The 16463-nt window shown below is 40.7% G+C and overlaps 1 protein-coding gene across 3 annotated transcripts in view; it reads right to left on the reverse strand.

Moving 5' to 3' along the window:
• The window catches only part of LOC129168718 (low-density lipoprotein receptor-related protein 8-like), a 108078-nt gene that overhangs the window by 65684 nt on the left and 25931 nt on the right, over positions 1-16463 (reverse strand). For all 3 annotated transcript variants that reach the window (XM_054754330.1, XM_054754319.1, XM_054754310.1), the window contains exon 3: positions 8603-8725. In XM_054754330.1, the coding sequence (XP_054610305.1) occupies positions 8603-8725 (123 nt within the window). The remainder of the gene's footprint in view (positions 1-8602; positions 8726-16463) is intronic.

A 16463-nucleotide genomic window follows, 5' to 3' on the forward strand; every position in this document is an offset into this window, starting at 1 on the left:
TTCCATCATCTTACATTATCGTTCATTAGCGGTTAGCCTTGTATCATCAATAACTAACACATGCAATGCACCTCACAATGTCAGAGTGACACAACTTAATACCACACACTGACTTTCATTTGGTTAGGCAGTGTGTTGCTCTACTATTGTGAAACCCTTTCAAGGCGCATAGGTAATGGATAGCACATAAAACTGTCAAAACTTTGCTAGGAAGGATGCATGAAGTTGCTGCGCAGCTGTCTACATTGGCCCACTTCCCCCTTGATTACACATTAACCTAATCCAAAAACTATGGCTCTTCCCATGTTTCTCATTCATTTTTCATGGATCAAGAGTAGCTCACTCGGAGAGGATTCTTAATATGGCAGTGTTACGCTACTCCAGCGTGTAATTTAGAATCCGCTCAGTGAGCCGGAATGATTGCGGCACAGATGTCTCAGTCCAAAATGTTTCATCAATGTATGTGTGCGCATGAATGTAGTGTATGAGTGGACAAAACACGAGGACTGAGGGGCAAACTCAATAACAAGAATTCCTGAGCGTATGACTGTGCTGCCTTAATCATCTATAGCTTGAGTTTAACTAGAGCATAATGCATTATAGGTGTACGCTAAGATGGATGTAATTAGCCCATGTGAAACACTATCCAGTCACTAGTCCGTCCTATTAGCATAATGACATACATGTTTATCCGCTAACTGTTAAAGATTGGAAGCAGCCAGCGTGAAATTTCCGCTTCCTTTCCGTGTTATTAAAGCACGACAAGTTCCGCTTTAGCAGCTTTTAATTGATACACGTGAGGTGGGGTACCGTCTAATTTAAAAGTGAATAATTACATGGGTGTGAGGATGTATGCAACCAGCCCTTGGTGGCATTTCACTGTGAGGCAAACCGTGCAGATTTGTTTTTGTGGATGAGTTGGAAAAGAAACAGCACAGCAGAACTAATTCTGAATATCGCCTTGTTAAATACAAAGAAAAAGTGCAGCTTTTTCCACCCTGGGTGCAGTTGTGAAATGCAATAACAATAAATTCATCCCTTGCTGGTTTTGTCGTTAAATATGGCCTGTTATCACTAAAAAATATATGCATATTGAAGTACATTTTATGTATCTTTTGACTAAAAATTGCATAAAAGTGGCTAAATGAAGTAAAACACAAATATAAGGTCGGTTTTGAAGGTCGTAAACAGGTTTTGTATGCTCTAACTACAAAAATATTCCATTCATAAATAAAGAATCCTACTTTGCGGAAATGTAGTTATCACGGCCTGGAACCAATTAACCGCAATAAACAAGGGATTACTGTATATTTTTCCCATTTTTCTTCACAACATCCTTCTTGCTAAATGATAATGTGCATATTTGTTTGGTGCATAACCTCATGTTAATTAATACTACCACACTGCCAGTCAACCACACATCAACATCTTCTCTCTGGAAAACAAACTTAGACTTTTTCACAAGGGAAATTGCTTGTTTGTAGTAGCATAATTGCAGAAGGAAAAGACAAACACTCTTAAATAAAATGCAATGCAATGTTAATAAAATACAATAAAATAAAAAGAATATACGAGTAAGATAAATAAAAAGAAAAGAAGAATATAAGATGAACATGATTTGCATATTTATAAATAGTGTGTAGAAATATGGTAAATACAAATTGACACTTTATTCAAGTGAGGACAGACAGCAGAGCGCAATAATGTTGGGAATTATATTTTACAGGCAGGTGAGGTATTGTAGAACTGGTTGGCGTGTGGAATAAATGAAGTCCTGTAGCGCTTACTGTGGGAACGGAACTGGAGGAGTCTGTTGGAGAATGAGCTCCGCTGCCCCTCTATTGTCCAATGGAGTGGGTGGGTGTGGTTATCCATGATGGAGAGCAGACCCCAGGCTCGAATCAATGGTGACTCTGCATTCTGTGCTTTTAATTTGACGTTGTCTTTGTTTGATACACATCATATAAAAATAAATAGCATTACATTACCATCATGTCGCCCATCCCACATCCCCAGTCCACCAGTGGTTTTTGTGAACGTGAGCCAGTCCATGAGCTCAAAAAGGCTGGGCACCACTGGCTAAGAAAGAAAAAATCGGCACACTAAGTTTGACTGTTTTTCACAGTCCAACATTCAGTGGCATTGCTGTTTTTGAAGAAGCTGGCCCAGTGACTGGGATTGACGGCTAATTTACCAGTGAAAAGAAGTTAATGGGTTGATCAGCCATTTGAGAGCAGTTTCTCTTGAAATGCTGCCTTGAGTCTTTATTTCCTTTCCTTTTCAGTGCAGTGTGATTATGGCACAGTCGGAGTCAGTCAAATGGAAATACATGGACTGGGATGCTCTCATTAGTCAACCCTCTGTGGCAATTGCACCTAGTAAATAGGACTAGTCATGTCGTACAATGACCTCTGTCATATTTATGTTTGGCACGTAGGTTTACTGATTTCAACATCTAATCAAAACCACCACATATATTTGTCTGAAGGAATTTGGTGTTCGGGACCTTTTCAAAAAGTTATTTTCTCCTTTGCGTTGTGAAAACCTGACATGGCAACATCATGCCATTTACATACAAATGGCTTTTCTGTTCCCCTAGATTTCTGTCTTGTTATTGTGTAGCCAGATGTGAATCGCTTCTTCATTTATCTTTAATTGGATTCCAAATACAAACATGTTCTCCATCAGCGGCCCCTTCATGTCCTCCGACTCGCACTCAACTTTCTGAGGGAGACGGCTAACTGCATTATTCATCCAACTCATCCAACACACAAACAAAAATGTGACAAAGATGCAGCAACCATAAAAGTGATGCAAGTGAAGGTCAAAGTGTGATTGTCATTTTCAATTACAATTCTTGACTTATAATGTGGTAATCACTCATCTATCGCGGTTAATTGGCTGTAAATTCATGTGAGGTAGGATCCTTCATTGATAAATTAAAGATATTCATAATTAGAACATAGAAAACCTGCTTATGACCTTCTAAATATGGGTTTTAACATTATTAGAGCCGTCTAGACATGAAATCACACCCTATAGTCACCTTTACACTTTTATTACTCAATATAGTATATGGTTAGAGAAGATTTTGCTTGAAAATGCTTAATTTAGGCCAAGCATACATAAAATCTGCTTAAATATGCTTTTTTTTTTTTTTTTTTGCAAATAATAGGCTGTAGCCAACCACGCAACACTGATGATTTAGGAATTAATTCATGTTTGAAAACCATGAATGAAGGCATGATATTCCATGAAGTGGCATGGCAATATACAGTATATGAATACAGTCAAACTTGTCTATAGCGGCCACTAGAGGGAGTCTGCTAAAGTGGCCGCTATAGACAGGTGGCCTCTATAGACAGGTTGCCGTCCAGTTTGAATGTTGACCAGTAGAGGGAAAAAAAGGGAAAAAAAGGGAAAAATAATAATAATAATAATAATAATAATAATGTTGACCAGTAGAGGGCACTGCGGACTGCGGATAAAAGTTGTACAGCACTACTAGGCTTGTTATTATCATGGTTCATGGTTCATGGTTTTAATTCATCCTGAACATGCATATGAGTCAAACAGTAGCACATCACATGCTACAATTCACAATTTTGCATGTCCAAAAAGGAGTAGGAAGAAGCAAAGCTTATTTAATCCTACCCCTCATCAGTTTCACATCAGTTGCAATACATTTATTCACCTCTTGTTCTTCCAAGTGTACTTTGTAGGTCTACATGACAATGTAGTGCAATCATAGCCAAGGTTTTTACTTACTAAAAGGAAGCTAGAGGCTTAATAATAACTGATAGAATATATCCACGACCCACAGAACAAAGCTGTGCTAGTAATGTCTTACGCTTGTTTTTAATATTTTACTTTTTATACGGCAGAGTATCATTACAGCTTTAGTTCATCAGGAAGTGACGGGAAGTGACGGTGGCGTCCCGAGCAGGAGAGATAGGCTCAGTGCTAGCTGTGAGTTTCGAGAGAGTTGGGAAGTGTGTTTATGTTGGCGTGGATGTAAAGTCCTGCAGTGTTCTCCGCTGTTAATAAAGCCATTAAAGTGCATCGGCGACGTGAGTCTCTCCTTCCCCACAACAAGCTGCATTACAGTATTGACCAGTGCACACCAGGAAATAAACTGTGTCATTTCTTACAGGCACTGGCTGGACAGCTATGTAGTGGGGCTTGTTTAACCTTTGCCTTGTGGGCAAGCAGGAAGGAGAGATGTTGCTGAGAGATGTGTGTGTGTTCTGAGCTGCTCTCTGGTGGCCGCGTTCAAGAAATAAAGTTGGCAGAAGAAACAGGAAAAGTTTCCTTCTTTGCTTCGGAGCTGAATAACACTGACAAGTTAACAGACTAGTAGTGAACGGAAAAGAAGACGGCTTTTTTTGTGTCGAATTCAGAAGATGAGGACTTTGATGGATTTGTGGATGAGGATTGATCAAAAATAACGTGAGTACATTTTAAAATACTTCAATTAAGTACAACCTTACTCAGTTTTGCTCCCGCTGCCGCATGCATGCTAGCGTATGTTTTTTTTTTTTTTTTTATTGTAGCGTCGCTGGGAGCACGTCCTGTTCCCAGCCTAATTTGCGGTAATGTTTTGGTGCAAATGCTCTTAAAGTTACATGTTTGACCAGGAAATAGCAAGCTCAAAAGAAGACGGCTTTTTTATGTGGAACAACTGACAGTTTGTGTGGATCTTGTGAATGATTGTGACTGAGCTAGGACTCAGTAATTAAAGTCTACACACGACGGCTTCATTGATTGAAAAACAAAACTTTTTTGTGCATGAAGCTTCTACTTGAGTCGGTAATTTGGCCGCTATATGCAGTCAGATATTGACCAAGGGAGACAAAATGAGTGGCTGCTGGCCGCGTTGGACAGGTGACTACTATACACAGGGTCTATAACATGTAAATTTGCTGGGAGGGGATTTTTCAGGGGCTGCTATAGGCATGTGGCCGTTCTATAAAGGTGGCCGCTAAGACAGGTCTGACTGTATATGTGTATATATGTAATAATATATATGTTGATTTTTTGTTTTAACATTTATTCATATCCGTAACAATTTTGCAGAAATGCAATAACTTTTATGCAAATTCTGGTTTTGTTTCCTCCTTGGTGCAGTTTGATGGGCTTGGTGTAAACTAGGGATGAAACCGATCAGGGTTTTATGCTGCTGATTCCTATCATCCATGACTGAAATCGACTGATGCCGATACTGATCACATGGATTAAGGTCAACATGATTTTTTTTTTCTTGGGGAACAGAATTCCTGGCTGCACCCCTGCTACTGGCACCAAAATCACCATTATACAAAAACATATACTTACTTTTTCAAAAGAAAATATATATCACTCGTGAAACTTACAGACGATGAGACGCCTTCTTTAAGGAGACTTTGGATGTGAAAGTACATTGGTGGAGCTCTAGCAGGACTTCCAGGTAGCTTCCTGGTAGTACATACTGTAGCCGGTCTCCAAGTGAGAGAACCCGGTGGTTTCCATCGCTGAGAAAGGCTGCTCATCTCGTCTGATGAATGCAATAATTTTTCGTCTTTTTTTACTTAGCTTTCTCTCTCACTGGATCGGTTCGCAGCAGAGTGAGAATCAGCACCTCCAAGTCAGAGTCCATGGTTCTCGCTCGGAAAAAGGGTGGAGTGCCATCTCAGGGTCGGAGATGAGATCCTGCCCCAAGTGGAGAGTTTTAAATACCTCGGGGTCTTGTTCACGAGTGAGGGAAGGATGCAATGTGAGATAACAGGCAGATTGGTGCGGAGTCTGCAGTGATGCAGTCTCTGCATCGGTCCGTTGTGGTGAAGAGGGATCTGAGTTCTCAATTTCCCAGTCGATCTACGTTCATACCCTCACCTATGGTCATGAGCTTTGAGTAGTGACCAAATGGACAAGATTGTGGGTACAAGCGGCCGAAATGAGTTTTCTCCGTCGGGTGGCTGGGCTCTCCCTTAGAGATAAGGTGAGAAGTACTGTCATTCGGGAGATACTCAAAGTAGAACCACTGCCCCTCTGCATTGAGAGGAGCCAGATGAAGTGGCTCGGGCATCTGGTCAGGATGCCTCTCAGACGCCTCCCTGTGGAGGTGTTCAGGGCACGTCCGCCCGGTAGGAAGACCCAGGACACTTTGGAGAAACTATGTCTTTCAACTGGCCTGGGAAAAGCCCTGGGATCCGCCGGGAGGAGCTGGACGAAGTAGCCAAGGAAAGGGAAGTCTGGGTTTCCCTGGTTAGGCTGCTGCCCCCGCAACCCAACCTCGGATAAGTGGAAGAAGATGGATGGATAGATGGATGGATGTTTAACCTTCTGACTGTCACGCACATACGGGCGAGTGTTGTCCACCATTTTGGCTGCATTAGCTGCCGTTTGACTGATGCCGCAGCCTCAAAAACTCACTGTCAAGTGTTTGTTCTTCAAGTGCATATTAAAATAAAGCTTTTTAACATGCTACCCTCACAAGATATTTTTCCTGGCATGTGTTGGCAGTTCCACATGGCAGACATGTTTGTTTTTGTTGTACCACGCCTGCACGGTGTGAAGGTAAGTGGGAGGACGCTACCCAAGACGTTAGGGCAAAACAGTACACTACACACGTAGGGATCGCTACAGACTGCAATAGTACGAGTCACAGGTGATCGGCTTTTGTGATCGGTGTTGAAAGGCATTTATTTCCATATGCCAACCACGTGCTGATATTGATCAGTGGCCGATCGATCGGAGTCTCCCTAGTATAAACACAACAATCCAACTTAAGTATGGACCAAATAAACCCAGCTGAGACTATCTACAGTAGAAGAGGTCGTCAATACCAGTCAATACATTTAATCTCTGGTTAAATGTAGACCATTTACGTCAGCTAGGTTGTTGTCCTTAACAGGCAGAATTCCAAAAGATGAATAAGTAAACCGTTCTAGCCTACAGTCAGATGTTGCTGCAATCCAATGTAAGAAATTAACAGGAGAACTGCAAATTACTGACTAAATCCTCCCATTTGAATCACCACTCGGCTGCTGAGGCGTGGACTCACCTCCCCCCCTCATTGTGTGGGTGAACTACAATGACAGGCAGCCACAGACCTGCAACTCTCAGTGCTGTCGGTAATCGAGGCAATTCTCCCACCGCCACGACATGCCATTCAGTGTGTGGGCGAGTAGACGCTGGCGAGGCTGAACTCCCGCAGGAGTCAAGATGACAAGGGAAATTAGCAAGGTTCTTAGTGGGAGTGGTAAATGAAGCTTCCTGACTACAATACCTGACAGTACTGGTAGATGTTGCAACCAAAATGCCATAAATAATTAGTTAGGCTCGGTTGAATTAACTTATTCTCTCTTTTTACAGCAATTAAGTTTGTCAGATGTTTCAGTTGGGTTAAAAACGCACTCATTTGAAGGAAACTACTCATAAAAATTCTGTTTTTCATTAATTACAAGTGTAGTTCCCTTGTATGAGACTATATTGAAGCCATTCTTCTTTATCAGGTAGGACAACACATTTACTAACTTAAGTGGGTGCAGCGGTGTTTCTCAAAGGACTGCATTATATTTGTGACGTCGGGTTACCCCTGGGCTATGACGCAAAACTCCAGACAGACTGGCGAGTTTCAAAAACTACAGCTCAGTGTTTGTGTGTACAGGTAAAACAGAGCTTTTTGGTTTGTGTCATCGGAAATGTGCGACATTCTCTCATGTTTTTTAACAACAGAACATGACGTTATTGACTTGTGGGTGTTGGTTTGATTTAACGCAGCAGTAGTCACAACACGCATGAGCGATTAAAAAAAAAAAATCATTTTACATCTAATATATCACTATATTGCTTCACAGATGTGTTAGAATGCTCGACCAAGTCGGTTGTGGTATGCGCGTATGAGGCGTGTTAACAAGCAACAGCGAGCGCCACATCTAAAAAAAACAAAGTTGTAGCGGCAAATTTATCTGCTGCGCTCAAAATGTATATATAAACAAATAAATGAAGGCAGTATAATTACACTTGAAATGTTACGATAAAGTGAACCCTGTAAAGGTGGTAGAGCTCTATATGATTCAGAAAATGTGCCTCCAAAGTCACACTAAAGTTTGCGATTGAATCAACTGACTGAATCATGCATCATGCATGGCCTCATCATACCACAGGGGAGCTGAGTTCAGCGAGCATCAAAGGATGAAATCTCCGTGTTCTGTGCCTTTTGCAACATTGGCTAATCCATCGATGGGCAGGTCATAGGATGAAGTAGGGCGCTATGAAATCCATTTTATTTTTTCCCCAAATTAGTTTTTTCATTTTTAATTTTTTTAGAATTCCGTTTTTTTTTTACCATTTACACTTATTTTACCACCATGGAGTGTGTGCATTTTGGGTTAGTGAAAAATGTCCATTAATTAAGTGTAAAAGGGATGAATAAGTATATAACTGCCTGCCCTACAAATAGTTAGTAAAAAATAATGTTTCTTTACCAAAAAATGGTTTCTAAAGGTTATGCAAGAGTCTCACATCCCCCTGCTACCGAGCGACACGTAAAACATTTTAATGAGGTGGAAGTGTCCTTTACAAGTGCCCTTGATGTGACAGGCTGAGTGGTTTCACTTACTGCAAGTCTCCTCTGCCTCGTCAGAACCATCGGGACATTCTGGTTCCCCATCACAGCGCCATCGCCCTGGGACACACTGGCCATTCAAGCAGGCAAACTCTGCAGGGGTGCATGTTTTCCTGGCTGCTCAGAATGAGACAGACAAAGACAGGGGACAGACTTAAAACAGGATCTTAAAAGCAGTCACTCCTTCCTTTAGGCTTAAATCTCTGTAATAAAAGTGGTCCCATTTACTAAATCCCAGCCACCATCCCTCGTATCAAAAGAGATCTCTGAGCTGCCCCTCACTAATCGTCCTTCCTACTTTCCTCACCTGTGGTAAAAGTACTGTATAAAAGGCTCTATGCTGAACTCTCCTGTGCTGTCAAAAGGAACAACCTCTAAGATGCCATCAAGATGAAGTGACTCCACTCGGATGCTACACGTATATTCCATTCAATGACACAAGGGAGTTAGCAAGTGAGACCCCAATCACTTAAGATTGTTTGATTGAGTCTCAGACATATTTGTTGGTCAGGTTAGCAAAACATTAGGTATACTTGCACTTCCCGATCTAACATTCACGGCTGGGCAAATGAACAGAATTTTGGTCAAAAGATATATATTTTCGTGTAATTTCCCATGTATAAGCCGCTGCTTTTTTGTCATGCTTTGAACCCTGCGGTTTGTACAGTGATGCGGCTAATTTATGGCTAAAAACTACGTTTCCCATGATGCTTAGAGTGCAACTTCCGGATGTAGTGACGTGGACGAGTGAAGTGGAAGCTAATATCATGTTTTGAAGTCTTATGCAGCAATCTCTGACACTTCTTAAGTAAGTTTCATGAAGTGTAGAATTACGACAGCTTCTGTTTGGACTGCTCGGACCGCCAACCGTCCATTATCACCAACAAGTTTCGAAAGGCTGGACTACTGCTTGATGAAAAGGACAGCGCAAGCAAAATGGCTAATTTGCCTCGAGGCAAAAGTGACTCAGAGAGTAAAAACAAATGAGAGAGCGAGAGCGAGTTGCTGTTGCTCTCAGGTCTCATATTCATCTTTTGATATCAAACCCAAATGTTTTCAGTCTGTAGCAAAAATAAAGGAATTGACGTCAGTGTTCCAATACTTCTGGAGGGTACTGTATATAACTTCTACAGCCTGACTCTGATTCCATCTGTGCGTACCTTTACATTTTATAGTTTAAAAAGTGTTTAATATGTGTGAGACACACTGAAAAGAAGAGCTGAATCTAAACTAATATTTACACAATTCACTCTTATAGCAAATGTTGATCCAAAATCGCAAAGGAACATCAACGTCAAGCTAGAAGAAGAGTTTGGATGTAAAAAAAAAAAATGCATATGGGTGTCTCAATTATTCGTGGTTTTTACGCCATTCTCTGGCGATCCTAGAACTTAATCCCCCACAAAAAGCGGTGCTTATACTGTATTCTGTATTCAGATCAATAAGGCATCAAGACTTGTTTGAACTGATATTGAAGGATATTGAATTTCCTGCATCAGAGTAACAACAACAATTGGTGAAGAACAGATGTGGAAGTATCAGCCAGTTTTTGTGAACATAATGTGTTTCCATGACTGGTGAAAGTCATTTGATCCCAAATCAGAAACGCCAATTAAAATTCTCCCCAACTTTTCCTGCACACACAATGAAATGACTTGAATACAGAACAGAGACAAACACTTTTGTCACTCCTTTCCGTCACCAAACCTCAAAGCTCCGCCTAGGTTTTGTCCCAAAAAATATATACATTTTAAACATTAGAAGGTGTGGGGGGTTTTTATACATCAACAAGGCATCCCACTGTTGAAATATCCAAGTGTCAGCCTTTTACAGGAAGTGAAGATGGATACTAATGGGGCACACCTGCCTCAAACGTATTCACTCTTTATTGATGTGTTCATATTTTAACCAAAAAACTTGTGGATAAACACAGACAGATCCAAAAAGTTTGATGAGATTTAAGCCCGCCCATTTGTAGATTAATTGGCCGTCCTGTCATATTTCATCTGTGTGAATATTATCTTAATGAATCTACAGCAAGACACAGCTACAGCAAAATAATTGACTTGAACAAATGGCATTGCAAAACGTCAGCTTGATCCGTTACGTGATCTCTGCAGGTCTCCAGTGGACCCACATCATCATGTTTGCTACTTATCCAGTCCAACCGAGCCAGCTACTGAATTGCGTCAAGGTCTATGTGGGACATGGTTCACTTGGCAATAATTACCCAGGCCGGGAGATGCCATCTGCTTGGAGTGACTTTCTGTTTTAATTGGTAGAGATTTAAAACGTTAGGCTTGTTGGGGGGCAGACTGAACGATAAAGTTGCGGAAGACTGAGAAGAAAGCAAGAAAGTTGGTCAAAGAAAAAGGGGAAATAGCTGTAGAGGTCATTGGTGGTAGATGTTTTATGGAAACCAAATGGAAAGTGCAAAATGTGTCAGTGTAACTGTTGAGTAGGGAGAGCACTTACAGAACGCTAATCCCTGTAACGTGTAAAGAATATACAGTGTGTGTGTGCACCTGAGTCTTGTGTAAGACATAGAGCAAAAGTCTGTGCTTCTGTGCAAATATGTGTCATTTTCAAGGCAAAAACACACACAGTATGACAAATGTAGCCAAAAGCGCTTGCGTGGAGGCTGCAGTAGCTCAGCCTGTAAATATTCAATGTGTAGACCGGAAGGTGGCTGGTTTAAGACCAAAGACTGTCCAAAAACATGGAACTTGGAAATGGTTGCTGGAGAGGTGCCAGTTCACTACTCAAGCACTGCTAAAGTGCCCTTGAACACAGCACCGAACCTCCAACTATTCAGGTTACAGCATAATTTGTGAGTGTGTCATGATTGAGCAAAATAGTCTGCTGTTGAGAATGTTTCTTTAAACAAAGTCAAAGTGGGATTCATAAACCGTTCCTTGTACATAATTGACATAAGACATTACATAATGCGTGACACAATGCAGGACCTCATCAAATCTCATGACAATTCAGCTTAGTGGTCATCTTAAGGATTTACTCCACAAATGTGAAATAATAACAATGGATTGGATTTATATACTGTAGCGCCTTTATACAAGGTACCCAAAGCGCTTCACAGTGAAACCCATTATTCATTCACTCCACAGTCCAACACACTGGTAGTGGTAAACTACAGTCACAGCTGCCCTGGGGTAGATTAATTGAAATGTGGCTGCCAATATGCGCCTACGGCCTCTCCGACAACCACATTTATTAACCAGTGTGGAGGCAAGGTGGGTGAAGTGTCTTGCTTGATGATTATAATAGAACAGGAAATGTAAGATGCTGCGACGGTACTGCTCAGTACAATATAAGCAATGCAATTACAGTAATCCCTCGCCAGTTGGTGCTTTGAATTTCAGGAATTCACTCACTGGTTTTTCAAATATATATTCATTCATAAATCAAGTTGTTTTGTGATGAAAAAAGTATGCATATGGAAGCAAATTTTACATATTTTTGCTTAAATTAAACAAAAAAAATGGCTAAATGAGCTAAAGTACAAATATAAGTCATTCAGAAGACGCATTCAAAGATGTTGTGATATTCTACACTGGTCACTAGGTATCAGTCATGTTACTGCAATGTTTGGAGGGACAGGCAAGCGTCACACTTAATCACCAGGACAACAGGCTTTCATTGCAGGTTTGAATTATCTCACATTGCAATAATCCCTAACATGGGCTACCGTTGCAACCGTAACCCACGCCAAGATAAAACTCAGCATTGAACCCTCAACGTCACTTCCTGTTTACCCCCCAATCAGCTTCCCTAGCACCGGAACACATATACAGCAACAGACACGAGTACAGGTCTTATTTATTTCTTAAATGGTTTATTTTCTTTTCTTATGTCTACTATATTGGGTAATACGAGTGTAAAGGTGAATATAGGGGTGTTATTTCTTGTCTAGAGAGCTCTAATAATGTTGAAAACTTTTAAACAGGTTTTGTATGCTCTAACTACAAAAACATCCAATTCATAAATGAGGAACTCTACTTCGCAAAATTTCACTTATCGTGGTCACATCTTTAACCAATTAACCGCAATAAACGAGGGATTGCTGTAATTGCTGGAGCCTATCCCAGCTGAATTCGGGCAACAGGCGGGGTACACCCTGGACTGGGTAATTGAATATCACAAAGCTTTATTAATCCCAGCAATACCTATAAAACGCTACTAGGAGACAGAATCGCTCTGCAAACACATTCCTGTACAATATGGCGTCTTCAATGTTTGTAAGTTTCACTTGATTTTAATTTTATTTCATTGATTATATAACATATGTGGCACACTCCAACAAGGTGGGACAACTCTAGGTACGACGGCTCTAATCTGAAACTACAAAGGCTGTCCTACCTAGTCAGACTACCTAGTCTGTAGTCAGACTACCAAGTCTTGATGATGATTGTTGAAGCCTGCTTGATGCAGCCTGATTGATGAAGCCAGATGAGAGGCGAAACGTCTTCGAAGACACCCTGAACAGTCCAGTTGCGATCAGTTCAATGCCCCGTAAATACAATGACCTGGATGAATTGCATTATTCACAGGCACACCTGGCGCCGTGTCCTCTGAGGCCAATGTTGTCAACACTTTACAGCACCGATACCTCATCCTTCTTTAGATGTGCATTGCAGAGCTGTAAAGACTTTGTTGTTATATATGATTGATGCTGAGAACAATGTGGGCCTGTGTGTTTTATTTCATTACTGATATGGGCCACGCTCAGATGTGTCTGATATCAAACTGTGTTTCTTAGCAAGAGCATCAAACTATAAAAGCAGAATCTCCGTTATTGAAGGCCACAGAATACTGGTATAAACTCGGATCTCTAAAACTACTAGTTAGACAACCATAAAACCTTTTACATGCATTGACGGGCTTCTGGGGATTACTTCAGAATACAGTATATTGACTTGAAAACCTCTCAAAATGTTCATGTTCCACCTTATTGAATATCCAGCAATATGTGCAATAATATACAAATAACAATGGTTCAAAATAAAAAGTAATTAAAAATGAAAAAATGTGAATCTCGAGAGATGAGGAAAATGATTGTTTGTTGCATCGTTTTATCTATCAAAAGGAGAAATCACTGTGTGTTACCTCAAATGAGCTAGTCTAGTGCAGCGCTTATGTGCTACTGGGAAAAAGCAGCAAGAGACTGAGCTTGATAGAGTATTGATTAGGAAACCAAGAGCAATGGCCAATGTCTTGTTGCTGTACCTTTTTGCCCTGAGGAGAAAATCTGACAAATCAAATGTTAAACATCAGGCTCATGACATCTTGGCCATTTCCTACGAAGCTATTTGGTCTGAATAGTTGGGAATCTTTTAGTTTCCCCTAGTTTAGGTCGCACTTTAAGAACAGGTGACATTAATAAATGGGTTTTTGCTTGATAGCACTTTATGTGATTTTATGTGAGAGACAAATAAAGGAATAGTCTTGCAGATCTGCATTACGTTTGACGTACTGACCCACATAAAGTTAAATATTCCAAATCAAAATGCTGTCTCCTGCGTTTCAATACATTGGTTATTTTTATTTTTTGCTATTTCGAACAGCTCAGATTTCGCAAAAAGCTTCTACAATATACTTTTAAAGAGCGCCATTGCAGAATAATCAATAATCGGTTAAACAGATTATTATGCTGATCTCTAGTCGCAAATCGTTTACAAATTGTCAGCTTTTATCCAAGTACAGCAGGCATGTCAAATGTAATGAGTCCCTGCTTTGTGCACAGCAGTGTAGAAAAAGTAGCAGTAGTAGTAATTATAGCTCACACTGGTCCAAATGCTCCCTGACCAGTTAAGAGAGTGGGCAGCGTCAGCCTGCAGAGCTCCTCAAGCCCTCCAGGGTAGCCTGAAAGTGATTTAAAGTGAAGGTGGTTTAGTTCAGCTTGGCCAAACGCCAAGAGATTTACCTTGATGTCTGAACTCTGACAGGCCACAGTGATCACTGCTGGGCAGCATCAGCGTTTAAATCAAATCTTGATTCATCAAGCTGGAGCTCAAAGCTTGATGCAAATAGTATTATATAAACACGCAACAGTCCGCTGCATGCTTATAAGAAGCTTGAAAAAGAAAACATACTGTACAGACACAGCACACCAACCACAACGTACCTCAAAACAGTGAAGCCAAATGGACCCACTCATCCATCCATCCATTTTCTACAACTTATCCTATTCAGGTTAACAGTGAGGTGGAGCCTACTCCATGTAATATTTGTTCGAGGCAGGGTACACCCGCGGCTGGTGGCCAGTCAATCACAGAGCCCAAATACATGTAGAAACAGACACCCATTCACTCTCACCCTGTCACTGAATGTGCATTGTACCCATGCTGTGAGTCAACCACTACACCATTGGTAACCTAGTCACACTTATAATTAGGAGTGTCACAAGATCTCGCAAGATTAAAACGTGAGATTTCTCATTCAGAAAAAAACTTTCTCATGATAATAAATGAATTCATTAGTCACACGATAAATGGAAATGAACTAGATAATTTTGCTGGCCTCCCCACATTTCCATGTGCATGCGTGTCTGTTTTACTTGTCTCTTGCCTCCAAACAGGCAGGAAGCGGGTTCACTCTGTGCACTGGTTCGGCACCGAGATGCTTCGTAGAACAATGGCGAACCGATTGAGACCTCTTGGCAGTCATATCACTTTGTCTCTGTGGGGGGAGGCGGGGCTGCTAGCATACACACACAGCAAAAGAGTGGAGCTTCGTGAGGAGCAATGCAAGGTAAGATAGTGGAAGTCAGGAGGGTGAAAGATGCTTATAAAGCCAAATGCCACAGCCCCCATGTGTAAAGCAATGTTAATAATGAGCCCATCAAGACAAACGAGCCAGTATGCCGAATCTATTTGAAAGTGGTAGCAACATAAAAGGCAATAAAACAAACCTGCCCACTTCAAACATAGCCACCCAACCCAGTTTTCCCATCTAGGAAAAAAAAAAACAAACACATCGAGCTGCAGAGCCACCGTCCCGACAGTCAACACTCACTGAGACGTTTGGACGGCAAACACTGCGTTCACAAAAAGTCATTAGAAAAGATATGCTGCTCTTTAATACAGCTGAAGAGCCAGCATTTCACGAAGTACTCCAAACGTCTAACAGCACAAATTGCCTGTGAGAAAATGCCAATTCCACAACTTTCCAGTGAAAAATGACATATTAAAGAAAATATTGCACTAAAATGATATATTATTATTATATATTATCATAAAATTACTGGTTATTTGGTGTCAAAATATGTTGACAATAACATGAGACAATAAACATTTCATTTGTTTTGTGATGCGGTGAAATAAAAAAGTATGTTTGTCTCGCCATATTTTTTCATTCTACTTTTCTTAAAATTAATGTTAAAATCTCAAGTCGTCTCGTTCTTTCGGACCCAATCTCGTGCACCGTCTCGTCTCGCGAGTTGTGTGTCTCGTGACACCCCTATATAATAATACATGAATACAAGAATGGATGCTTGGCAAACAAAAGCCTGGGGTGGGGTACCCCAGGGGTCCATATTGGGACCAAAACTGTTCAATTTGTATATCAATGACATTTGTAAAGTAACATAGGATTTAAAGTTGGTATTATTTAAAGATCAGTGAGGATCATTCATAATGCCGCATATAGAGAACATACAAACATACAAACTTATTTATTTATTATTACGCTGATTATTATATAAAAATATGACATGGAATGCAGGAAGTGAATAATATGTACTGTACAAGATGTGGAATGGATGGGGGGGTAGGATTAAATAAGCTTTGCTTCTTCCTACTCCTATTGGACATGTGGAAGTGTGAAAGAACGATTCATG

Source organism: Dunckerocampus dactyliophorus, chromosome 2 (genome assembly GCF_027744805.1).
Source record: "Dunckerocampus dactyliophorus isolate RoL2022-P2 chromosome 2, RoL_Ddac_1.1, whole genome shotgun sequence".
In the NCBI taxonomy this organism is placed as follows: Eukaryota; Metazoa; Chordata; class Actinopteri; order Syngnathiformes; family Syngnathidae; genus Dunckerocampus; species Dunckerocampus dactyliophorus.